Source organism: Pelobates fuscus, chromosome 4 (genome assembly GCF_036172605.1).
Source record: "Pelobates fuscus isolate aPelFus1 chromosome 4, aPelFus1.pri, whole genome shotgun sequence".
Taxonomy (NCBI): Eukaryota; Metazoa; Chordata; class Amphibia; order Anura; family Pelobatidae; genus Pelobates; species Pelobates fuscus.
In genome coordinates, this window is record NC_086320.1 from 177,058,850 (window position 1) to 177,084,982 (window position 26,133).

Below are 26,133 nucleotides of genomic sequence, written 5' to 3' on the forward strand. Positions count from 1 at the left end.
CAGTGGTAGGTGGAGTCCTACTGATTTTACTGTTGTGTCTACTCCTACCGTGTCTTATACCCTTAGTAGTTAGGTCTGTGCAAAGCCTGATAGGAAGTATAGCAGAGAGGAAGGCTGCTGCACAGATAATGGCGATTTATAAGTATAAGGCTTTAGATCAAGGAGAATCAATGCAGGAAGATGAGTGTTAAAAGATTCACATCATAAGATAAGTCTGGTCTGGTTCAAGGTAACTTGCGGTGTAAGCAAACCAAGGTTAAGTGATGCCTCAAGTAATTGTAAAATATCAAGAGGCATCAAAGGGGGGAATGTGGTGGAATCTCGGTAAAAATAAATTTAGTAGGCCGAGATTACCACGTGGCATGTGTACGTGCATATGCTGACGTATCGATCAGTTGGTTGCACGAGGCAAGATACGATCAGTAGTGTACGGAGCATGTGCAAGAATACAGGATATAGTATTCCCCCTCCTCCATTGTGCTGGACAAGCCATGCGGTCAAACAGGAAGTTAATTCTTATTTGGGTTGATTGGTTAAGAGAATGTGCGGGTGGAGCTTAATATGGGAGGAGTTATATGCCTATATAAGGAGCCTGCACTATTGTCCGGGGCTCAGACTTTGCTGTATTTTGGTGACGCTAGTCCCTCTGAGTCCCGATCGGTGATCCAATAAAGAATCTCTTCCTTCCTGAAGAAACCTGTGTCCATCTCTCTGTGCTTCGCTTCCGTCAGTTTCTCCGGTATCATTACCTTATGTAGAGAGGGGGATCCTTGCTGCTATGTGCCATCTCATCTCCTGCGGGGCTAGAGTTCACTCTCACAAGATCTGGTTAGAGCTCCCCGGGTCCTCTCCTGCCTCCCTCCATGCTGCTGTGGGGCGGTGAGGAAGATTTTTGATCTCCCCACAGGCCCATGGAGGCTTAGAGCAGAGCCGGCGCTCGGATAGCGCCGGCTCTGCATGAGCCGACAGGGGAGATTCTGAGATCTCCCCTGCCGGTCTCAATCCATAGGCATGCCACAGAGATTAGGGGTGTGCCTAGGCACACCCGGCACACCCCGTGCGCACGCCTATGTGTGTGTGTGTGTCTGTCTGTAACTGTGTGAGATTGCCTATAACTGTGTATGTGTCTGTAAGTGAGACAATCTGTAATTGTGTGTGTGTCTGTCTGTAACAGTATTGCAATAATGCAGATAGGTGCTGCACTCAATCCCAGCAGCCACCCGGTGCTCCGGAGCAGAAACAGCAATCCCAACGATAAGGTAAAATTTCTTGTCCTGTCTGTAACAGTCTGGCAGACCAGATTCCCAGCACACTGACCACTAGAGGTCAGCCTGCTCCCTATCTGTAAATAAAAATTTAATAAATCCCCAATAGAAACACTACACTAGCCTAAACACACACACTATAAATGAAGAAGGGGTATGATGAGGGAAGGCTGTGAAGATTTTTCGCACAGTGCGCCTAATGACCTAAAGTTGGCCCTGTACACTCATGCACACTGGAAATTGCTGCACTTTGCACATTGCTATAAATCTCTGTGCTACATTCATACTTCCTGAATATTGCTGTGGAGCTGTGTGATACTCAGAAACCTTCTATTGCTAGGAAACACTACGATAGGCCTATACACACTGCACCTATATAGCTGTGTAATGTATCCCTGTAATAACATTCAGTTATCAATCCATTTCTTCTCTTTATTTACATATTCATATCAAGTATCCCGCCAATTTATATACCAATGATTCCCCCTCCAAAGACACCCTTCCCTGCTATTTCTGCCAATTAACCCCCACCCCTATTATACTGCCACAATTGTCATCCTTATATTCTCCTGACAATAGTCCATGTCTGCCACCAATATTTTGACATTCCTCCTCTACCCAAAATGTCTCCACATTCCACTGTAAATAACTCCATCTTCAGTAGCAAAACTCCACATTCGCCGACACCTGCCTTGGCAATGATTATTCTGATTTTGCATAAAACTTTGAATGATAATAACCAAACATACTTCTGGATCACTGTTCGGCAACGCAGATTCTGTTCTGAACTTGGGAAATAAGTCAAATATTTTGTACATATATAACTCGTATCAGATACATGAGACTTTCAGAATCGATTATTACCACAGCTCACTGGTTCCATTTAAACGTCAGCATCCCAGCTTTATTTACACCATTGTGCAGTTACATAATAACACTGACTATTGTCGTGTGTTCAGAGTACTGCCGAGTACTGTGAAACTGCAGCTTTATAATGTCTCAAAACCAGCTCTGTACTGTATAACACGTTTTAATTGTCCTATATTGTTTACCCAGGTCACCCTTTAGGATAATATACAGAAACATATTTTTAAGTTACCTTTGGTAACTTGCCTTTTATGACAGAGGAGAACCAATGCTTTGTCTGCCTAACCTGACTCTGCCAGTAGGGTTCTGCATACCTTTACCTGAAACTAAGTAATGTGAAAGGCGGTGCTTGTTTACCTCCTTGCATTGGAACATGAGTAACTATCCAAGCAGCAAGATCCAGTCTCATACTAAGAAATACTTGCTAGACCAGTTGCACCTGTTACTTATTACTTGTGGTTTCAGTGGAATCAGTGCGATAAGGAAGAGGCATTAAGCTATATTTTCTCTGGACGTGTAAAATTGCGCAGCAAGGTCAGTTTTTTTTCTGTATTATCTCGTATGTACTTAAACCTTGATTATCTTTTGCTGCTGATAGTAGTATGTTTGCTGTAGGCTGATTTATAATATGATTACACTGCAAAACCGATTAATGTCAAATGTATGTTGTAATACTTCCTGTGTCTGATACCAGTATGTTTGTCAAATCTACTAGTCACATAAAAACTTCACCATGGTGTTGGGTGATAAGTGAAAGGTGCTGCCTTGCAGCAGTATGTGTTGTAAGAGGAAAATAAACAAATAGACCCCACAGACTTCTTTGATATGCACTCCCCAGCACATGAAATAGCACATACTGCAAGCACCTTTGATGTATAGCATGGTGAAGTTATATATGTCAAGGATAATTGAATAACATAGGTAGCCTTTGGGACTCCTCTCAAAGGGTTTCAACATTTTTTATCTGAGGCGCAGTGATAACAGATTTTTCAAAAACAAAAACAAAGAATGAAGCATGTTAATATGTTTTTATAAAATATTACTAACTTTGGAAACAATGAACTAAGGGTTGAGGTTTTTTTTGTTTTGTTTTTTATATTTTTTTTATAATTCTGAAATATATTTAATCTATGTAAGCGTTTCCTAGAGTTAATATTTGTTCATGTTAACTGTAGATACAAGCTGAACTACCAATGCATGGGGAAGACTCCTTGAAACTTGAAATTAAAACCCATGGTTGATGGGGCTAACAAATAAACAGCTGTATACCACCTCCATTAAGCTATAACAGAGTAATTTATCAGACATTGGAGGGGAGAATCATTTGTTAGTATTGCACAGATCACTATATATTTTTGCTAATGTGCATTTGCAGATTTCTTATACATAATTAAATCCATCATTTACATTAAAGAGGTTGCTACAAAATATTTCAGTTTAAAGCCCTTAATAATCCAAAATCATAAGCTTCTTAAAAACGGTGTGCTTGTAGATTGGGATAGTGCTGATACAATGATAACATTGTGAGGACAAAGTTGAACCTTCCAAGTACCATAATTAATACAGTACTTCTGTAGTGTTTATGGTGTCAGAAATGCCCTGGTGCCCTCCCAGAGTATATTGTCAAAACGTAAGGAAAAGTCAGATATCTCAATGATGCTAAGAGCAACCCAATACAGCTAATTGCCAGAGAGTGTTCATCTGATGCTCTGTTTAGCTAAGTGGAGTGGGCAATAGCGTTTGTGGTGTTTGGAGTGTACTTTTTTAATAAAACAGTGCTGATATAATTATGGAAACTATCATATATGTGGTGCTACATTCAAACTGACATCTTTGGTATATGCAAATAAGATAAAGTAGAAAGAAAAATCCAAAAGACATTTCATTATTTGAAGAATGTAACTTCTGTTTCTGCAGGTTCAGTAAGTTTGCCTTGAGTACGCATGTGAATGAAAAATAATGTCCAGATCGGAAAGAAGTGTGCACACTGAGAAGGTCCCATCATCCCAGGGTACCTCGTATGACAGGCCTAGGAGGGACCGTCAAGGCTACAGAGACAAGGAAAGCACCCGAGACCGACCTTACCGAGAAAGGGAACAAAATAGATCACATGCTTCAAATGGAAGGTTTGACACCGCAAATGATTTACATTCTTTGAAAAACACTTTTTTTGTCAATTCTTTATTTTGGTGATGACAGTTACATTGCTACCGGTATGCATTGTGTGGCTTGCGCAGAAGCCCGATGGTGTCTTGGTAACCGTCTGATTATTTTTTTTTTTCGTAACATGTATATCATGCATAAAAGACATACAAAAAATAAGCATAATAAATGTAATAAACATATGTCACGTATTATTGTTGTATGAGGATAAGTGATCCATTTTGCGTGTTGCTGTGTGTATGCATCGGCTGTGTTCGTTTCGTATTGTACCCTTCTGCGTTGTGTTATATTTTGTCTCTGTGTTGGTCCTGCCTCTGCGGTCTGGGTTTCCCCCAGCAGTCAGGTGTCGAATTGTTCCCACAATGCCCATACTTTTTGGTAAGTGGTTGTGGTGTTTCGCACCTGGGCCGTTAATCTGTCCATCAAACAGTTGTCTCTGATTTTCGTCTGTACTAGCGTAATAGGTGGGGTTTCTGACTTGATCCAGTGTTGTGCTAGAGCCCTACGTGCTGCCAGGTTTAGTAGGTTTAAGAGTCTCTGGCTATACTTGTCTAGCCCGTCTGTCGGCCTGGATAGGAGAAAAACACACATTTTAAGATAAATTTGATTTTTGTTTTTAATTAAGTGCTTCTAAAAGGAATCTTTTTTCATTTAAACAGTGTAAAACAATATACAGTGCCAATGTTTACAAACCACTGTTAAAAGGATACTAAAGTCACCCAGACCACTTCATCTCAATCAAGTGGTCTGGGTGCAGTGGCACTGTCCTTTCAACCCTGCAATGTAAAACATTAAATCCACCTCTACTGGCTGTCATAAAATGCATTCTTCTGTACTCGCCGCACATGAGCATTAGGTCCCCAGTGCTCCTCTATGAGGACCAATGTGTCAGGGCTTACCTGGGTTGGGAGTCCTGCAGGCAGAGAAGTATGCTCACCCTTGCAAGAAAACACAGGCCAAGGTGGTCAGGCAAGAATACACCTGACCTGTGAGTCGGTGCACAGGGGCTGTGCAAGGTAAATCCAAATCGCGGTACAGGAACAATAAACCAGGAGAATAGTCGTGGGAAGCCAAGGGTCAGAGGAAGCCAGAAGTCAGGATAATCGGAGTAACAAGCCAGAGGTCAATAATAAACTGGAGAACACAAAACAGCAGAATGATCACCAGAGTCAAGGAACTGACACTGCCTTCTGGGAGAGGCAGTGTTATATACCTGGCTAACGAGACATCAGGCTCAGGTGTAACATGAGTGGCAGGAGATTCCAACGAATGTCCAGCTTCTAGTACTAGATACTAGACCGGGCTAGATACAGGAAACAGTGAAGCGGAGAGATGGCTCAGAGGTAAGACAAAGCACCAGAGCTGCCAAGTTCCCAGGTTCGAATCCTGACAAAATGGAGTGGACCACCTCAGAGGAGGATGTCTTGGAAGTTGGTTGAGGTGAGAAAAAAAAGGTAAGGAAATCTTTTATATTATTACATTTATTTGAAAAGTAGGGGAGACCTCTTATCCATCTAGGAACAGAGGCACTCTAGTGTTAGGAATACAAACATGTATTCCTAATGCTATAGTGTTTCTTTACAGTGAGGGATTAAAGTATTTGATCCCCTGCTGATTTTTAACGTTTGCCCACTGACAAAGAAATGATCAGTCTATAATTTTAATGGCAGGTGTATTTTAAGAGTGAGAGACTGAATAACAAACAAATAAATCCAGAAAAATGCATGTCAAAAACGTTATAAATTGATTTGCATGTCAATGAGAGAAATAGGTATTTGACCCCTTTGACTTAGTACTTGGTGGCAAAAACTTGTTGGCAATCACAGAGGTCAGACGTTTCTTGTAGTTGGCCACCAGGTTTGCACACATCTCAGGAGGGATTTTGTCCCACACCTCTTTGCAGATCCTCTCCAACTCATTAAGGTTTCGAGGTTGATGTTTGGCAACTTGAACCTTCAGCTCTCTCCACAGATTTTCTATGGGATTAAGGTCTGGAGACTGGCTTCTTCTTGAGCCACTGCTTTGATGTCTTGGATGTGTGTTTTGGGTCATTGTCATGCTGTAATACCCATCCATGACCCATTTTCAAGGAGGTTCTCAGGATTTGACGGTACATGGCCCCGTGCATCGTCCCTTTGATGTGGTGCAGTTGTCCTGTTCCCTTAACAGAAAAGCACATTTTATACTCAAAATTCTAGAGAGATATCAATACCCATCCCCCAGACCCACAAAGCTTGTTCCAAGGTAGCCAGCTTCAACTGCATATTAGGTTGTCACTTGTTTGCCTGGTTCAGGGCTCCAATACTACCAATGTAGATCAAAGAACACTTACAGATAATTGAATGAATGATTCCAAGCTTCAGGTTTGTCTTTCTATGTGTGGTTTCCTCATTCTGAAGTTTAGATTTATTTACTTTACTGTTAACAGAATTATGTGCTCAATTACACTAGAATCTGAATACCGTTCAGCTTATATTATTTTGGAGATCTATTGTATCAGAAGGTATGATTATAAATATGTAGGGCTATATTTAATTGGGTAATTCTGAGACCAAACATTTGAGCAATATGCAGATACTGTTAGCATTTAACATTTTTGTTGCTCAGTTTACATCTAAATATGCTAAATATGGCTGTTGTGTAAAAAATGAAGAATTACTGAATACATGAACATTTCTTATTTTTGGCAAAGTACTGGGAATTATACATCTGAGGAAGAAGTGTGTGAAACAGATATAGTTTATCTTTGTTTAACAATGTTGTTCTACTCCTTCCTCTACATCAGTGCATATAGTCACCTGAACAACTTTAGCTTAATGAAGCAGTTTTGGTGTATAGAACATACCCCTGCAGCCTCGCTGCTCAATCCTCTGCCATTTAGGAGTTAAATCCCTTTGTTTATGAACCCTAGTCACACCTCCCTGCATGTGACTTGCACAGCCTTCCATAAATACTTCCTGTAAAGAGAGCCCTATTTAGGCTTTCTTTATTGCAAGTTCTGTTTAATTAAGATTTTCTTATCCCCTGCTATGTTAATAGCTTGCTAGACCCTGCAAGAGCCTCCTGTATGTGATTTAAAGTTCAATTTAGAGATTGAGATACAATTATTTAAGGTAAATTACATCTGTTTGAAAGTGAAACCAGTTTTTTTTTCATGCAGGCTCTGTCAATCATAGCCAGGGGAGGTGTGGCTAGGGCTGCATAAACAGAAACAAAGTGATCTAACTCCTAAATGACAGTGAATTGAGCAGTGAAATTGCAGGGGAATGATCTATACACTAAAACTGCTTTATTTAGCTAAAGTAATTTAGGTGACTATAGTGTTCCTTTGATATTTAATTTACAGGAGGAAAAATAATCATCTAAATCTGTACTGTGTTGTACTTTTTACAGAGCTCAATTATCGTTTCCTATTTTGATTTAAGTTGTGACAATCATGGTGGTTTTGCCTTGTAGTTGAATTTTACACTTATTGATCTGGTTTCTTATGTTTTATACCATATTTTTTTAAATTTTTTTTTGTAGGGAGTCTTTAAATGAGCCGGCATGGAACAAACCTTCTCGACCACCCACATCTCACTCATATCACCAAAGTCCTCCTTCAGAAAGGGCAAAAATAGAGAAACATTCCTTCTCCGACAAGTGCTCAAGATTCTGTTCCAGGAGAGGTATTCATTTTCTTTAAATAAGTATATTATGTTCTCTTTGTGAATGGGAGGCAGACACACCTGCCTCGCTAAAAGTGTGGAAGAGGAGAGTGCACTTGGTCTGCCAGGCACAAATGTTGATGTATGATTTCTTTAAATGATTACATGCTTTTATCCCCTAAGTCACATTAATCACCTGCCCATTCACGCCATTCACGACGTTTCTATTTCAGAAATAATATAGAAGAGAACTGGAGCATAGGAGGATTTAGCATGTTTTAATGTGTTTCTTCCAAATATACCTATACCCCAATACACACAGCCTCTCAATTTGAAATCGGTTTGAAAAAACTGGAGGAACTGCCTCCGTAGCCGCCCCCAACAGTAACTACTCCAATAAACTGTTGTGTACAGGCCTGGACTGGCCACTGGGCAAACCAGCAAATGCATAGATTTCTATTGAAAGGTTTTTTTTTGTAAATACAGTATGTATTAAAGTACACATAAATATTTTCAAATCTGTGCAATTAGTTCACGTATTTGCTAACCTGGATTATGGATAGAATTGTCAGCCATGCATAGCATAACAAAGTCCAGTTTTAATAAAAAAAAAAAAAAAAGAGTCCCTGTTCATTATTATTATCATGATTATTTTATTAAAGTAACAATTGTAGATTATGCTAACGTAGTGTACGGATAATCTTAATTTTAATAATGACAGGAGGCGAGTATTTGCATAAACTTTCTTTACTTTATGCCTCCAGCAGCACAAGTCAATCAATCAAATGAAAAAGTTTTAACCAATCAGAGTCCAGCACATACAGTATATAAGTCCCTGACAGGCTCTCCATTTCCTCTTTCTTTGATGTATCCATGCCTGGAGAAACTTCCGAAATTGTTGAATAACTTGAACCATGAAACTTGAACTTGATAACTTGCGGTACAAACTGTGGGTACTTGGAATCGGTGTCCGTTTACCGTACGATGTTAAACTGAAAAACATAGAAACAAGTGAAAGGTTTTGGAATGGAACTGTTGTCCGCATATTACGTCTGTTCTAGTCTGTATACATGCAATACTGAAAGCATCTTTATTACAAACTAATTTATAAAATTGTGAACCTGAACATAACGTGAGGTATAGCTGCAATCTGATAGTGTTGTGTTGGCTATCTAATATCGTGTGGAGTCAGTGTCCCTAAATTCCGTTTTTACCTTGTCCTACAGCGTGTGACCCTAGCGTCAATACTTACCAGCGGATATCCTAACACCCCCAAGAGTATAGGGCGGGATAGAAAAGAGTGGAGGGAAAATACTCGCCTCCTGTCATTATTAAAATTAAGATTATCTGTACACTACGTTAGCATAATCTACAATTTTATTACATGACAGGAGGCTTCGTATTTGCATTTTTAACGCTCTGGTAAAAACGAAAACGACGCGTGCGATGATTGGCGAAAATAAAACACCCTAAAGGTATTTTCTCTTGTCCAATCCGCCGTACGTAAAATGTCAGCCAAGGAGGCTCCCGTCAAAAAGGCCCTTGATGCCGCCGCCCCCCTGACCGAATGGGCCCCGAAACTAGTGTCAATCCCGGCTAATGTTAGTAACCATCTAATCCACCTGGCTAGTGTAGTTGTAGTAACTGGTTTGTGAGGTTTGGTGTAAGAGATTAGTAATTGTCCAGATCCCGAAGGCCGAAGGGGTGCCGTAACCTCTACATATCTGAGTAGGGTATTGACAACGCAAAGCCGAGGAACCGATGGAAAAAAAGGGATAGGACACAGACTTAGAGTCTGTCTTTGTCCTGCGTGAAATAAAAAACGTAATACCGTCGGGGGTTATAGAGAACCCATCCACGTCGAAGGCCCGAACATCCGAAACCCGACGGAACGATACCAAGCATAACAGTAAAGTAAGCTTGGCAGTCAGTTGTCTGAGTGACAGGGCCGTGTTATCCGGCCAATCCCTGATGAAACGAATGACCACGTCTACATCCCATAGACGTTGATACTTCGGAGCTGGTGGTCTTGCTAATTTGATGCCCCGTAGTAGTCTACACACCAGTGCTTCTTGGCCCACTGGGGTACCGTTGATAGGAATGTGCGCTGCCGAGATAGCGGAGCGTGAAACATTGATAGATCGGTACGATTTCCCGGTGGAGAACAGGTGTGAAAGGAAATTCAATATGGCTGATACAGGTGCTGTAAAGGGATCGAAGTCTCGTCCCATACACCAGCGATCCCATACGTTCCATGCTGCCATGTAGCTACGTCTCGTACCCGGTGCCCATGAATCCCATAGGAGGTCTTTAGTCGTTTGCGATAGATCTGGGACTGCCCAGGATCCCCTGAAAGAGTCCAGACTACCAATTCTAGACGGTCCTGCACTATTAATGGGTGAGGTTCTGCACTCGGGTTCGTGAGAATCGATGGAAAGGTTGGCAGTACTAGTGGATGGTCTTGCGATAATGCTAGTAGGTCTGGGTACCAAGCTTGGCTTCTCCCCAGGGGTGTTACTAATATTAACGATGTTCTGGACATACGTATTTTGTGAAGTACTCGTGCCAACATTGAAAACGGTGGGAAGGTGTATGCTCCTATCGAGGGCCATTGTTGTAGGAATGCGTCTACCGCCTCGCTCTGCGGGTCCGGTAGCCAGCTGTAATACCCTCGGTAGTTGTGCATTCGTGCGTGATGCGAAAAGGTCTATATGTAGTGGTCCCTTGAGTGTTCTCACCATGTCGAAGATCGTGGTATCCAGTTGCCAGTCGCTGTTGTCCCGCCAATGACGGGAGAACCAATCCGCCGTGAGGTTGTTGAGGCCCGGTAGTACTCCGCTTTGATCGTGATATTCCGTGGAAGGCAAAAACGATATATGTCTTTGGTAGCTTCCGTCAGGGCTCGTGACCTGGCTCCCCCTAGGTGGTTCACGTACTGGACCGCCGATATGTTGTCCATGCGCAGTAGTATGCAGCAATCGGACATATTCTTGGCTAGGCTGCGGATAGCAAAGGAGCCGGCTATCAACTCCAGACAGTTGATGTGAAGCTGTTTTTCTTCTCCTGACCATGGTCCCCCCGTGGACGAGTGCACGCAGTGGGCTCCCCAACCCCATAGGCTGGCGTCCGATTCCACGATGAAGTCCAGGTTCGAACCGAAGATGGCTCTGCCATTCCACGATTCCATATGTAGGAGCCACCAGCGAAGTTCCGTGCGTACTTCTGCGGTCAACTCGATATCCTGGTCGTACGAGTGTCCCCGTCTTAGATGGTGAGCTTTCAATCTTTGCATGGCTCGATAGTGAAGTGGTCCCGGGAAGATAGCCTGTATGGAGGATGACAGCAGGCCCACTATCCTGGCCAGAAGTCTCAGGGGGACCGTGTCTCTTCGGAGACAACGTCTTATCTCTTTCCGAATGTTTGCGATCTTCTCCTTGGGAAGGCTTAGCGTGCATGACACTGAGTCTATCTCGAAACCGAGAAATTGAACAGTTCTTGATGGGGAGAGCGACAATTTCTCTTTGTTCACTATGAAGCCCAAGGATTCCAGAAAGTGCACGATAAATTTCGTCTGAGATCGAAGTCTGGATTCGCTTTCGCAGAACACCAGGATATCGTCCAGGTAGATTAGGCAGCGGGTGCCCAGCATCCGTAAGTGTGCCACTGCCGGTTTGAGCAGTTTTGTGAAGCACCATGGTGCGGAGCTGAGTCCGAACGGGAGACATGTGAATTGGCATGTGTAACCTCTCCAGTGGAAATGAAGGAATGGTCGACTGGACTGGGCTATCGGCACTGACAGATAGGCGTCCTTCAAATCCAATCGGATGAACCAATCGTGATCTAGTAGCAGGTCCCTGAGGAGGTGGATGCCCTCCATTTTGAAGTGTCTGTAGGCCACGAATACGTTCAGATCTCGCAGGTTGATGACGGGTCTGTAATCTCCCGTCTTCTTTTGGACCACAAACATATTGCTGATGAATCCCGCGTCGTCCGGAGCGAATTCGATCGCTCCTTTGAGGAATAAGTTTTGAATCTCTTCGTCTATGAGTCTGGTATGTTCCGCTGACGCTTTTATCGGTGGTGGGTGACGTGCCTGGGACGGCATGTCCGTAAAGTCTATCTCGTAGCCTTTGATTGTCCTTAGGATCCAAGCGTCGGATGAAATCTTTTCCCAATTCTGTGAAAAAAGAGAGAGTCTGCCAGCGGTTAAATGAGATTGGCAATATATTGGTTTGTGAGTGCTCACCTGTATTGTTGCGTCCGCGGCCGCGGGCGCGTGCCCCTCTGGGACGGAAGGTGCCTCTAGTGAAGGGTGGTCGTGATGGAAAGAACGGTTGTGATGCTTGGTTTCTGGGGCCTGTCGGCCAGAAGCGGCTGGTAGCTCGGCCCCGTTGGCGACCAGCCCTGCCAAAAAAAACCCTGTACGGTGTGGGTTTGCGGAAAACCTGTTTAATCGATGTTTGTGCTTTACTCAGTGTAGTAAACAGATTTACATGCTTTTTCAATTCACCAATGAAGGACTCTCCGAACAGTTGACCGTTGGCTTGTGGGCCCAACTCCTTCTTTCCCAGCTCCAACAGCTTGGAGTCCATTTTAAGTAGAGAGCTGCCTTGCGTCTTTCTGTGCATAGGGCTGCGTTAGTATTGCCCAGCATACAAATTGCTCGTTGAGCCCATTCCCTGATGTCGTGGGCATTCAAAGTACTGTTTCCAGTGAGGGCGTCGTCAGCAAGATATAAGATCTTTGCTAGTGGACCCAGCATGTGATGCCTTAAGGCCCTTCTCAATGCCCTTGCGTGGGTCACGGCCCGCTTGTGACATAAATACGACCACTGTAGTGTCGAACTCTGGAGTATGAGCAATCTTGTCCGGCAGTATGGGTCTCGGACACTCGGCTTTTAGACGTGCGCGTACCTCCCTTTCCATTGGTTGTCGTAACCAGAAATGAATGAATTGGGCCAGATGTTCCGGGAGGCCCCATTCCGATGACCTTGGGTGGCGGATTGTGCAAGGATCAAACATAGGCGTGCCTTGGGGATCCATGAAGGCACCCTCATCCGATACCTCTGTTCGGCTGCGGGGTTTCCTTTGCCCCTGACGGGCGTCTCTGTCTTCTTCTATGTCAGATCCCGGTTCTTCCCGGTGTGTGTCCAACCAGTTCTCTTCTTCGGATGGTGAATCCTCCACCTTCCATTCGTCCATAACCTCTAGTGCGGGAGGTGAATTATTTTCCTCTTCATCAGAGGATGACAGTGGTAGGGTAGAAGGGTCTTGGCGTTCCGCCTGGCGACTCCTTTTTAATGGGGCCTTGCCCTTTGATTTCCGTGGGGCTGGACCGTTGCCTTTCCAGTGTCTCTTGGTTGAGACAACGTCCCCAGTGAACCTTTCTAGGTCCTTGGTATCAGGGTCCTCGCTTGAAGTGTGGACCCATAACTTGGCTATGGCCTTCTCCATTGAGGCCGCCACTGCTGAATTGATCATTGACTGAATGTCGGGTTGCGTTGGTTGGGAGGATTCACTCATCTTGATACGTTTGTCTGTGGGGAAACAGGACAGGGTCAGTTACCGTACTGTGGACAGTAAACGGTACTATTTAATGTGGTTTTCCACTTACGACTGGGGGTCCCCAGTGTATATATATAAATGGACCCAACGGTTCACAGACCGGTCCTGTATAATAATGCACCACTGGCTGTACTTATGGGCTAGTGAGGGGGTCACCATCCTTGAGACCGATCAGAGCGGTCATAAAATAATAGGTGAGGCTCGGTCAGGCTGCGTCGCCTGGTAATAATAATAATAATGCTCTGGGATGTGTCCCAATAGAAATAGCCCAGTAGACCTGATATACAGGTTCCGCCTCCGTAGGTAGGGAGGAATGTACGGGTCACCCGAGTCGTAATGTGGAGGGTGCCAGTATTAGTATCAGCAGTAAGCAATTAGGGGGGTCACCCCAAATTTCTTTTTACAGTTTGGTGCAGATTCAGCACACACCTGGGGGTCACCCAGTGCAGGGGGGTCACCCCTAATAACAGTGATCAGTGTGCTTGTGGGGGGTCACCCCACTCGGAGGGGTCACCTCTGGAGAGTACACTCAACGTGGTGAAACCAGGAGTGTCTCTTTAAATATTTATTTAACGTTTTCACATAATATTATGAGGAAAAAAATATATAATATACCTTTAAGGATGCAGTTCAAACCAATCCTTTATGAATCTTTAATGTAGATGGCTGAGGGTGATGTGATGAAGAACTGTAGGCACGAAAAAGCAGACCGCCTGAATCATGGTCTGCCAGTACTGAGATGGCCGACTTGGTTCCCGCGGGATTCCGCGGGATCCAAGATGGCCGTCGTTCGCGCCAAAATTCTGAGCGGCCCGCGGTCGCGGTGTTAATTGCGATCGCGGCCGCTCACAAACCGAAATAAACGAGCCCACGTCCTCCCTGTTCCCTCTCCTCCCCCGGAATCCCCCAGAGATGACCCCTGTATATAAGGATGAGCGCGGTCGCGGTAGCTACCCGCGACCGCGCTAGGGAGAAAAAAATCCCAGCAGGGGAAGATAGCTGACAGGGAGAGAGAAAGAATTCAGCGAGGATAGGGCAAATAAATTAAAGTGGTATGAGTAAAGACAAAAACACACTATGATAAATACTTTGATAAATAAATTAACTGGTTTAAAGAAATAGCATAAGAATAATACTCTGACCTGTGCCTTGGCTGGAGCAGCAAAGAAAGAGGAAATGGAGAGCCTGTCAGGGACTTATATACTGTATGTGCTGGACTCTGATTGGTTAAAACTTTTTCATTTGATTGATTGACTTGTGCTGCTGGAGGCATAAAGTAAAGAAAGTTTATGCAAATACGAAGCCTCCTGTCATGTAATAAAATAGTAAACAGATATTACTGATCATCACCAAGTACAAAGTTAAGTGTTAGTACATGTTCTGCTTGTCTAACATTACCTTAGCTTGCTAATCCCTACATGTGGATGTAGTGGTTATAGAGCTATATGGCTGTGAGAACCATCCCCTGTTTTTTAAAATAATTTTCAAGCAGTTTGACCAGAACCATTCATTTCCAAGGCACCACTGCTTAGCATCCTGCTCTAAATGATGCAATCATGCTGTGCCAGCTGGATGGAGGGACTGGAACCTGAATTTGGAGCAGTTGAGAGGCATGAATTATGTGGAATAGGCATTACCGTGATATGCTAATTATTATTCCGTTATAAATTGTTTGTCTCAGAATTCATGGCACTTTTTTCACAGACTAGCAGATGAGCACAGTCTGTTCCAAGATATTGCCAAATGTAACATCATGCATACTGTCATTCTTAAACTCACTGTTTCAATTAATCATTATGGATTCAAGTCAATGTGTATTACTGTGTTTTGTTTTTTTGGGGGTTTTTTTTTAAGAGTTGTTCAGATTAGAGGTGAACTGTCTGATTTACAAGTAACTCATTGCTGCAGGTGATACTAGCATGACTAGTAAAGGAGCTTTACAGGAGATTAGTTTACCATAGCATCTTCTCTTCTTGCCCAATCGTTCTTGCTGGATATGGGATGGAATGCCGTTGTCTAGGACCCTGATCTTTTAGGTCTTAGTCCTCTCTGCTACTATTGTGCCCTCTAACTCTTCCACAGCACAGAACTGACTGTGCCTTCTCTCTATTGCTAAACACTGAAAATAAATCATTATGTACACCAGCAATATATCTGAAAAAATAAATTTTCATGTCCGTTAATTGAAGTACAATTTCATGTAAAGTACAATGAAATTGTTGCTATTCCGTCTCCATGGCATAAGGGATAAACTCTTCTCTGGCCGTGGAGCGCAGCCCATGTTATCTAGAGATTTGTATATCTATTTATCCACGTTGGAGTGTAATGTAAACATGGCAAATAATTGTGTTTACTGAACCAATTTGATTCATGATTCTGTGTAATTTGCTGGAACAGCTCTCAAGTAGACAAGATCAAAACCCTTTAGCGGATCACTAGTAACTAGTTTTTTTTCCCATTCTCCATAAAACTTTCTATTAAAAAAAAAAAGTGTTAATTTTTTTACAATCTGCATCTTCTCTTTTGTTTACACTCCCCAAATCAATATTATACACTTAATGGCAAATTCAGAATCCATATTTAACAAAACTAACCCGTATCTATAAATGTGATGTAAGGGAAGCAATGCATGTATTTATTAATAGGTCCCATGACTACCAGCCAGCTATAAATAGTGTGACATACACCACAGTTCTTACTCTTAATAAGTGCCAAGCAGGTAACGGTTAAGCAAACAACTAGCTGAGTAAACATCTTCAGGTCCTATTAGCGTGTCTTTTTTTTTTTTTTTTTTTGTGGCACCTGGGTTTGTTGCTGCGCTGTCAGGCTACGCTGAAACAGGGAGCTTCAGGCTCTCTGTTGTTAGTGTGTATAAGTTGGGCAGAATTTGACACCTTGTCACAATTACAGTTCTGCTTCTGAGGCTCTGTAGATAGGGCCATGCATGATGGTAATTTTGGATCTACTCTTCTTTAACCCATGTCCCATCTCACTCTTTGGGTTTTCACAGGAATGCTACAGCTGGTGGAGATATTTATTAACGTTTTGGTCTTGATATGTGCATCCACTTCACAGAGTGCTTCAGCTGGATTTTCAAGTATTGGGGGATTTGGCAGCACTTATTATTACAGTATGGGCTATTCCATGAGTGGTTTTCAGGGAGATGAAGTCAGTCAGATATCACAGCTGGACATGGAGTACAGTAGGATGAAGATGCCCACTGTTTACTGTGCTGTCGGTATCAGTCTTTTCGTGCTCACTCTGACCTTGTCCTTCCTGGCAGTCGGCTGCATGTCAAATGCTGGAGAGAACAGAAAACTTTTGATAGCTGAAGAAGTGCTAAATGTGACATCTGCAGTTGTATATATCATATGCATCAGCATCTACATTCATTTTGTCAAACAGATCAATGCCACAGAAGTGTGCAAGCAAAGGGAGTCACTCTATAACCGTCATGGATACAACTCTGTGAACTGTGATATTTTGGCTACTGAGGTTACTGTGTGTGTCTTTTCAGTGATGCTGGTTGTATTGTACATTGCAAGTGCTGTTGTGGTAGGACTAATGCTAAAAAACAACTCCTTTGAAAAAAATCACAGAAGTTCAGAATCTAGAAGAAGGGGGGATTTAAATAGACAAGAAGGTCATGTGAAAATTGAATTGACAGAATCCATGTTTGTAGATCTTCAAAACCCGGAAGATATTGCTTAGTATGTCCTTAAAATAACACAATTTTATTTATTTGCTTTTTTTTTCCCAACTAAGGCCTCAATTTAATTCTTTGGATACAAATGTTCACAATCTAAATAAAACTTTTTCAAATGATTGATCTACAAAAATTCCCGTTGACTTTAATGGTGAATTCTGTAGAGAGAGAGTATATCTGTAGAACATTAACTGAGTGCATGTCCACAGTAGTGGCAATCTACACCCTTTAAAGACCATTGATGGTGGTTCTTTTATAAAGTCTTCAAATGGTAGATTTTTATGATAGAATTATTTCATCATTGGTCTTTAAGGAGTTTAATATAATGGTTACTTTTGCATCCCGCCACCTATCTGTATTAATTTTCCAGAGACCAGAAATTTCAACTTGAGGCCAGAAGATCAGAGTGCAGGGTATAGGATGTTGGGCTGTCCGTCATACCTTTTTATTTAATCTACCGGTATTTAACTTTCTTCACACAAGAAAAGTTGATAACTTTACACTTCTAATGGGACCATTTTGAACTGATTTTCAGTGCAAAACAAAAGATTTTAAAATAATCTTTATTTACCTTACCCTGTGCTTCACAACTGACCATCACCTGAGAGAAAAGCTATTTTTTTCACATGGGGATCTTGGGAGTCACTTTCCCTATACTGTATACAAACTAGGTTTTCTTTTTTTTAGCCTTTTATGACCATGACCATGTTTTTATTGTTATCCTACTATCAGTTTGGAAATCATGCTGCTATTTTGGGGAATGCAAATTATTATTTTATACCATAACTAGGGTATAGGAAAAAAATGGGACCTAGGATAAAACGCTTGCAGAACAATCATATCATTAATGGATGTACACTGGCACTTCAATAACAAGTTGCAAATGTTTAACTGGTTTTCTCTTGTCCAGTGGTGTGCTTAGCTTTACCTGCTTCATACCACGGTGGGGGTCTGGATCAACAGGAATCACCTATTTCTCCTTCTTACTAATGCAAAAATGAATGCAGAAAACATAGATTATTTGAATTAATTCACTAAACTCGGAATTCTGGTATTTTCTCTGGAATTTTAGGATAATATAGCCAAAATAGAAAATAATTATTTTTTGTATCTGGGCTTAGTAGGTTTAAAGGGACACTATAGGCAGAGGAGGAGGATCCACAACCTAACACCTGGGTCGGGTAAGCAAATAAAGGGGTTTTAACCCTTTATTCACCACGGTGGGGGAGAGGGTGGCGTGATGGAGGCAGAGGGAGCCATAGTGCCAGGAATACAAATTTGTATTCCTGGCTTTATAGTAGCCTTTGAACTGTTGCTCTTTTATTGTCATTGCTCCACAGTTTACTATATAGTGAATATATCTCAATTTGCTTTACCCACTGGTACTCTCTCTAGTCGTATGTAACATAACAATGCAGTAGGTCTTCTTTGTTTTTGTTTTTTTAAACCCTCCGATGCCTCATTGTGAATATGCAGTGTGTATATGCTAGGATACAGAGCTCGGGTTAAATGAGCACAGAACCTGTGTAAACTTAGTTACACCTGTGTCACTCATTTAAAGCATATACGTAATTAAACTGAGTCATTATGAAAATTAGTGTAGATGTAGGGGTACATGAGAAGTATCTCATTGATGTTATTGTAATTACAATCCCTCAATGCCCAGCTGACCACAGCCTGGTAAAAACTCATGGGAGTTTTAGGTAAATAGTCAGAAAGCTATTTATTGATTAGATCTGGTGTATAATGTTTTGAAAAGCCTAAGAAGATCGGCTCAGGTGCTGATTATTTGTATGAAAATAGCTGTTAATAATTATTTAATTCATATTAGGTTATTAGATTAATATTTAATTTCTTATACCTCAACTTCATGATTACAGAACATCCATCATCATTCTGATATCATAATTGTTAATCTGCAATGATTACCTCTAGAATTGTAACTATAAGCTGTTTTATGGAATGTATAATTTGTTTTGTTTTGTTTGTCTACATTCGTGTTACTTTTTACAATACAGAAATAAATGTAATGTTTTAAATGTAGCTTTATTAAAGTGATTATTTTTTTTAACTACAAGCTAATTGCATCCGTTCGTAAAATGTCTCATAACTTTAAACCCATTAATAATTAACACTGGCACCATCAAAACCACAAACAAGTTATGTAAATGAGCGCTGCAAGTGAACAACGTGCTGTAATAGTTTTACAGCTAACTTTTAAAATACTCTTAAATTAAGAAAATTGAATGAATTGTGAATATTGTCTAAACTTGACCTATACATAAAAATCCAAATACAACTTCTAAAATACTGCTTTGTGTTTCTAAAACACCTTGGATACAACTGAGTAATCCCTAAATCCTCGAAAGCTATGGGGTACTTGAGGACTGGGTTGGAAACCACTGCTCTGGGGCAAGGTTCTCCAAACTCTGACCCTCCAGATGTTGCTTAAGTACAAGTCCCATTATTCTTTGAATGAAACAGATAGTCAGACAATCATGGGAGTTGTATTTCAGCAACATCCTAAGGGCCAGATTTGAAGAATCCTGCTCTAGAGACATACACGATTTTATGGGGGTAGAGGGCTTGACGAGAGGCACAGAATTACATGAAGGTAGACACTGAAAGGTAAGACTCCTTGGTAGATCCAACGTGCTGTTTTTGAAACAATACTTACTCATCATTAATTCTATATAAGCAATTTTCATGTGCTGCCCATGAGTATCGGGAAGTGACATGTGTCCAGGAAAATTTGATGGATCTGTCAACTCTAATGGTGACAGATGCAAAAAGATCACTCTCCATTCATACACTACATACAAACTGCATATGCATCCATTAACACTACAGAGAAGCACATCATTGTACACACATTGCCACACTGCACAAATACACACCCCACATCCAGTATTTACACTAATTTGCTAGTATAACCCACTTCATTAATGTAATATGATACTTCACATATCCATTCACACTTATTTACACTGATGCACATATTTATTCACACTAAATGTACATACAAAATACAAACATGCATTCACACTAACGCGCATTTACTACAAATACGCGGTTGCATAAAATGGAGAAATATGATAACTGCTCCAAGCAGTGTAAAAACTCACGCTCCATGTATTGATAAGGGTGCAAGAAGCCTCCCTGTCACTTATAACTGCAGTGATTTGTAAAAAAAAAAACACAAAAAAAACAACCCAATTGTCTGTGGGCAAGCAAATTGCTCTGTTTGTCCCTGGGAATATTTTAGTAAATATGCAGGGCACCATATTGGCTTTGCAGATTCTGGCAAGAGTTTGTTCTCCAAATTGTAAATTGTGGAGAATTGATAAGGACATTACTGGTTTTGGTCAAAACAGTGTAGCAGTAGAATTTTTCAAAATTAGCTTTTTGGACAAAAGTTAGCATTCCGTTTTGTATTTTATTCTCCAGTTTCCAATTTTCTAGATCATGGTAAATGGACTAAAAAATTCAGCTGTTTGGTAGGTTCAGTTGTCACAATTAGTCTGTAATTCCCCATTTGGCCATTTGCACAAGGTAAATTGACAGGGTTATTCAGTGAAAATGCAAGGTAAATTCAAAGTGAATTTTAACTGTAACATCAAAATAACCAAACTAGAAAGATTCTATAAGTCTGCTGTGCTTTCAGTTTAGCTACTCCCGCCTTTTATTTAAAATTTACTTTGAAATCTTACTTGAGTAAATAACCCTCTGAAATTCTCATTGGTGCCAGGAACAGTTCAAAGTAGAGTAACCATTTATTTGTATTTCCTTCTTGTAGGAGTATTGCAGTTTGCAGAAATCACATCAGGAGTACTAGTCTTGATCTGTGTTGTTTCATCTTATGCGGTACTGGTGGGCTATACGTCTGGTGCTGGCTTTAACGTATTCAGCATCGATTCTGCATACAGCCCTTTCCAAGGCACAGAACTGCAGCAGGTACGAGACATGGACATGCAGTATACCCAGTTGAGAGCCCCTGGAGTCTATGGAGGGGTAGGGTTCAGCTTGTTAGTGTGTGCATTGACTTTGGTGTTCTTGATCATGGGGTCCAAACCATTATATAGTGTTTCCCTCCGAATCCTCTTTGCAGAGATGATCTTTGACATTTTAGCATTTGTAGGTTATATTACTGCTGTTGGTCTTTACCTGCACTTTGTCAAGCAGGTAAACACCACTGATATCTGCAAGACAAGGGAGAGACTTTATGCAGGCCGTGGCTACACCTGGATGAACTGTGAAGTACAGGGAGGCGATGCTGGAGTGGCGTTATTTGGCTTGATTGCTGCATGCCTATATCTGCCAAGTGCCATATTGTGTTGGCTGCACATCAGAACTGTTCGTGAATTTAGGAAGCTTCACCCGCATTGCAGATACAAGTCACAACCGCAGAGTCAAAACGAGCCCAACATTACAAAGGACAACTTGGAAATGACACAATTTCATCCTAGTACTCTTGTATAGAGGTTAATAACAATAACATGGAACTCTTTCATTCTGTAGTGATTGAAGTGACACATTCCAATGTCACAGACTGGGATTTACCTGTATTATTTCATTTTAACAATCTGACCTTATGGCAAATTGTGCCTTTCCCACATTAACAATGGCCATTATACACACTCTTACTAATATACTTTGCAGATGTAAAATAATAGCAAAAGTCTTATTTTTATTTGTTTTTAAATATAAAATGGATAATCATTTATGATTCTCATGATTCAATATAGTGGTGTCAAACTATGGCACCTAGATCTCGTTGGACTTCGAGACCCAAAATCCTCTGCAAGCCATACATAGCAGCTCATCATCTGGGAGATCCACAGTTTGAACAAATAACACTTCCCAAGCTAGTTTATAGGCTACCTTTATGTCATGCTCAAAATAAATGTATGTTAACATAATTAAATATATTTCATTAACTTGTAAATATATTGGTGACTTTTTTTTTTTACACAGTGTATATCTATACAAAACACTTACTTTCATTTGTTCAACAATTGCAAACTGAATTCGCTGTCACGTAAAGCTACTCTCACTGTAGGGAACCTGTCCTAGAGTATAGCTACTTAGTAGACACCTTGGTGTAGTCTGTTTATTTTTCTACATTGATTTAAATCCAAAACAAACATTGACTTAAAGCAGAAATGTCACGCTTTTATATAATTATTATTATTATTCTTGCATAACCAGATAGATCACTGAATTTTTATATTTAACTTCCATGGCATATCTTGTGGTCCTGGCAGAGCCAGAGCATACTATGGAAATGTATTTACCAACCTTGTGTTGTATTAATGGGCCAATGCACATACCCTGCACTATGGAAGGATTATGCAATCAGCAGATACTACTCTTGTGCTTGCCTGGAGAATCAACGAGTGATGGCATTGATGATAAAGTGCTCAGGAGGTAGATGTGTTTTTTATTTACCTCCAGTGCGCTACTACAATTTAATAGCGTTTACTGGGTTTTAGGGAGTAAGGAAATGCTTGTGCAGAATCAGGAAAAAACCTGAACACATTAAGAAGGAAATGAAAGATTATTTTATTTAAACTCTTATTAACCCCTTAAGGACCAAACTTCTGGAATAAAATAGAATCATGACATGTCACACATGTCATGTGTCCTTAAGGGGTTAAAATATAAAGAGTAAATACTTTAATATTAAAGCTGTGAGGTTTCTGCGTACCCAGGGCTCGAGTCCTGCAGGAACGCGTGGGAACGGCGTTCCTGCACTTTTTTCACAGCAGGAACGCCGTTCCCCCTGCAGGCACTCAGGGGGCGGCAAAAAAGCCGCCCCCAAATGCCCTCTGTTCCCCCTGTCATGGGGGGGCCACCTGATTGCCCCCCTCCTCCCCCCCGGCGGGCGGCTCTCTCCCTGTCACACGCGGCGAGGGAGCTGTGTCCTCTCTGCTCCCTCTCGCCGCGTGGGTTGTCTGCTGATGCCGGGAGCCGGAATATGACGTCATATTCCGGCTCCCTGCATCCGAAAACGGCGCGCGGCGAGAGGGAGCAGAGAGGACACAGCTCCCTCGCCGCGTGTCACAGGGAGAAAGCCGCCCGCCGGGGGGGAGGAGGGGGGCAATCAGGTGGCCCCCCCATGCCAGCCTCACTGCAGCCCCACTGGACCCCAGGGACCCATCCATGCCAGCTTTCCTGAAAGGTAGGGAGGCTGGGTAGGTGGGAAATGTTTATTTGAATAATTTGTATATATGTATGTCTGTTAGTGTATGTGTATGTATGTCTGTTAGTGTATGTATGTCTGTGTGTATGTCTGTTAGTGTATATGTATGTATGTCTGTGTGTATGTCTGTTAGTGTATGTGTATGTATGTCTGTTAGTGTATGTGTATGTATGTCTGTGTGTATGTCTGTTAGTGTATGTGTATGTATGTCTGTGTGTATGTCTGTTAGTGTATGTGTGTGTCTGTTAGTGTATGTCTGTTAGTCTATGTATGTGTGTATGTCTGTTAGTCTATGTCTGTTAGTGTATGTGTATGTGTGTGTGTATGTCTGTTAGTGTATGTGTATGTCTGTTAGTGTATGTGTGTGTGTATGTCTGTTAGTGTATGTGTGTATGTCTGTTGGTGTATGTATGTGTGTGTTTGTGTCAGTGTGTGTGTGTGTGTGTATGTGTGTATTTACGTCTGTTATCATATGTACGTGTGTGTGAGTGTATGTGCTTCTGTTAGTGTATGCATGTTTGCGTGTATGTGCTTCTGTTAGTGTATGCATGTGTGTGCGTATGAGTGTATGTGCTTCTGTTAGTGTATGCACATGTTTGCGTGTATGTGCTTCTGTTAGTGTATGTTTGTAAGTGTCTGTCAAATCAGTGAGAGTCTGTTTGTCATTTAGTGTGTGTGTGACTATTAGTGTGTGTCTGTCAGTGTGTTTGTGTGTGTCTCTCTGTCAATGAATGAGTGTGTGTCAGTGAATGTGTGTGTGTGTCAAATCAGTGACGTCTGTGTGTTTGTCACGTAGTGTGTGTGTTACTGTCAGTGTGTATCTGCCAGTGTGGGTGTCTGTCAGAGAGTGTGCTTAGAGGGACACTATAGGCACCCAGACAATTTCAGCTCATTGAAGTGGTCTGGGTGCAGTGTCCCAGTCCCCTTAAACCTGCAAGTGTAATTATTGCGGTTTCTCAGAAACTGCAATAATTACCTTGAGGGGTAACTCCACCTCTAGTGGCTGTCTATCAGACACTAGAGGGACTTTCGGGTGGTTAGGTGACCAAAAGTCGCCTAACTGATGCTGGACGTCCTCACCCCTGTGCATGAGGACATCCAGCATCTGCTAAATACCCATAGGATTTTAACCCCATCAGTGTCGAATGAGGGAGGGGGGGCACTACAGGGAATTATAGTGCCAGGAAAACAGCTTTGTTTTCCTGGCACTATAGTATTTCTTTAAAAGGAGCAGGAAAAGGTGGAGTCTAAAGAGGAAGGGGTGGGTTCTTAATCAGGAAGCGGTGCGCCCTTGACAGGAAGGGGTGGTAAATTTAGATTAAGGGGTGCTCCGGTATAGTCATGCCTAGGGCAGCACAAAATTAAAATACACCACTGTGTGAGTGTCTGAGTATGTGTGTGCGTCTGTGAGTGTCTGAGTGCATGTGTGTGTCTGTGAGTGTATGTGTGTGCACGCGTTTATATATGCATACGAGTGGGGTTTTTTTTGGTGGGGGAGAGTTCCCACACTTTTTTCCCCAGGACTTGACCCCTGTGCGTACCACTAATTATGTGGAATGTAAATAATTGCAATTGCCCATTTTAGAATATATATTTGGGAAACAATGAGCAAGATGTATTTCTAAAGTTTCTTATAAGTTGTCATATTATTTAATAGCTACTGTTTAGCAATAAATCTGTATGTACTGTTCTTTTATAAATGAAAACGTTGGAGCAATCGTATGCATAACACAATGAATGTTAAAATAAATAAAAATACAAAAACCATCTATACACACAATTTATGATCCAGCAAAATAACTTGCTACGGGGCACTTTCTATCCTGGGGAGAAATTATTTTTTATATAGAAACAAATGTTTGTAATATAGATTATTATATCATAGGGCATATTTCTGTTTGTTTTTGTTCAAATTAGTTGAAAAGTTTTGTTAAAATGACTAACTTACTACAGTTTAAAACAGAACATCACATCCCGACTCGAAGAAAATGTTCTATTTCCACTAAACAAATATCAAAAGTTTATTATTTTTATTGATAGCTGTCTTTTTTATATTTTATGGCTTATGTTGCCTTTCATGATGTAATTTTAATAAAATGCTCACTGCAAATTGTGTTGGTTGGTCTGTTAACACCAAACTGGTTTTATGCTTCCTCACATAGCTGCCATCAGAGTCTACATAGAGTCTGCATAAAGGTCCCGCTATCCATTGCACCACCATCTTGCAGGCACTTTGAGCTCCGTTAGCTAATGTAGTGTGTGTTTGTGGGGATGTAATATGTGTGTAGGGAATACAATGTGTGTAAGGGATGTAATCTGTGTACGTATAGTGGATGCTGTGTGTGCAAAGTGGCTGTTGTGTGTTTATAAAAGGGTATAGTGTGCGTATATTGGATGTAGTGTGTTTAAGGGACGCAGTGTGCACATAGTGTATTCAGTATGTGTTTGTGTGTGTGTAGGCTGAGATAGGGGCTGTGGTCAGGACGGGGGGACATTCCCTGGTGGTCCAGTGGTATCTGGAGGCCCATGCTGTTCTTGTAAGGCCCTGGCAGAGTGCAGTGTTAGAGCATTGCCATGGTAACGGTGACAATGCTCTGACTGCTGGGGTTTGCAAGATGGAGAGAACCTGGTAAAGGAGCAAATATATATATATATATATATATATATATATATATACCCACCCCAATTCCCATTTTCTATACTTGCTTGGTGCTTGGAA

At 41.6% G+C, this 26,133-nt stretch overlaps 1 protein-coding gene across 1 annotated transcript; it reads left to right on the forward strand.

Annotated features, from left to right (window-relative positions):
- The first annotated feature begins 2,544 nt into the window (after positions 1 to 2,544).
- LOC134607956 (MARVEL domain-containing protein 3-like) lies at positions 2,545 to 22,787 on the forward strand. Its single transcript, XM_063450557.1, has 4 exons — positions 2,545 to 2,666; positions 4,050 to 4,258; positions 7,821 to 7,963; positions 21,009 to 22,787. Exons 2-4 carry the CDS (start codon positions 4,092 to 4,094, stop codon positions 21,689 to 21,691), a joined length of 993 nt encoding a protein of 330 aa, XP_063306627.1. The 5' UTR covers positions 2,545 to 2,666; positions 4,050 to 4,091; the 3' UTR covers positions 21,692 to 22,787.
- The last annotated feature ends 3,346 nt before the right edge of the window (positions 22,788 to 26,133 follow it).

What these genes read in the sequence shown, in the direction of transcription:
- LOC134607956 (XM_063450557.1), top strand. Translation starts at nt 4,092, where the DNA reads ATGTCCAGATCGGAAAGAAGTGTGCACACTGAGAAGGTCCCATCATCC. An exon ending in TCACATGCTTCAAATGGAAG is followed by an intron (nt 4,259 to 7,820) that starts GTTTGACACCGC and finishes TTTTTTTTGTAG; the next exon opens with GGAGTCTTTAAATGAGCCGG. An exon ending in AAGATTCTGTTCCAGGAGAG is followed by an intron (nt 7,964 to 21,008) that starts GTATTCATTTTC and finishes TCCTTCTTGTAG; the next exon opens with GAGTATTGCAGTTTGCAGAA.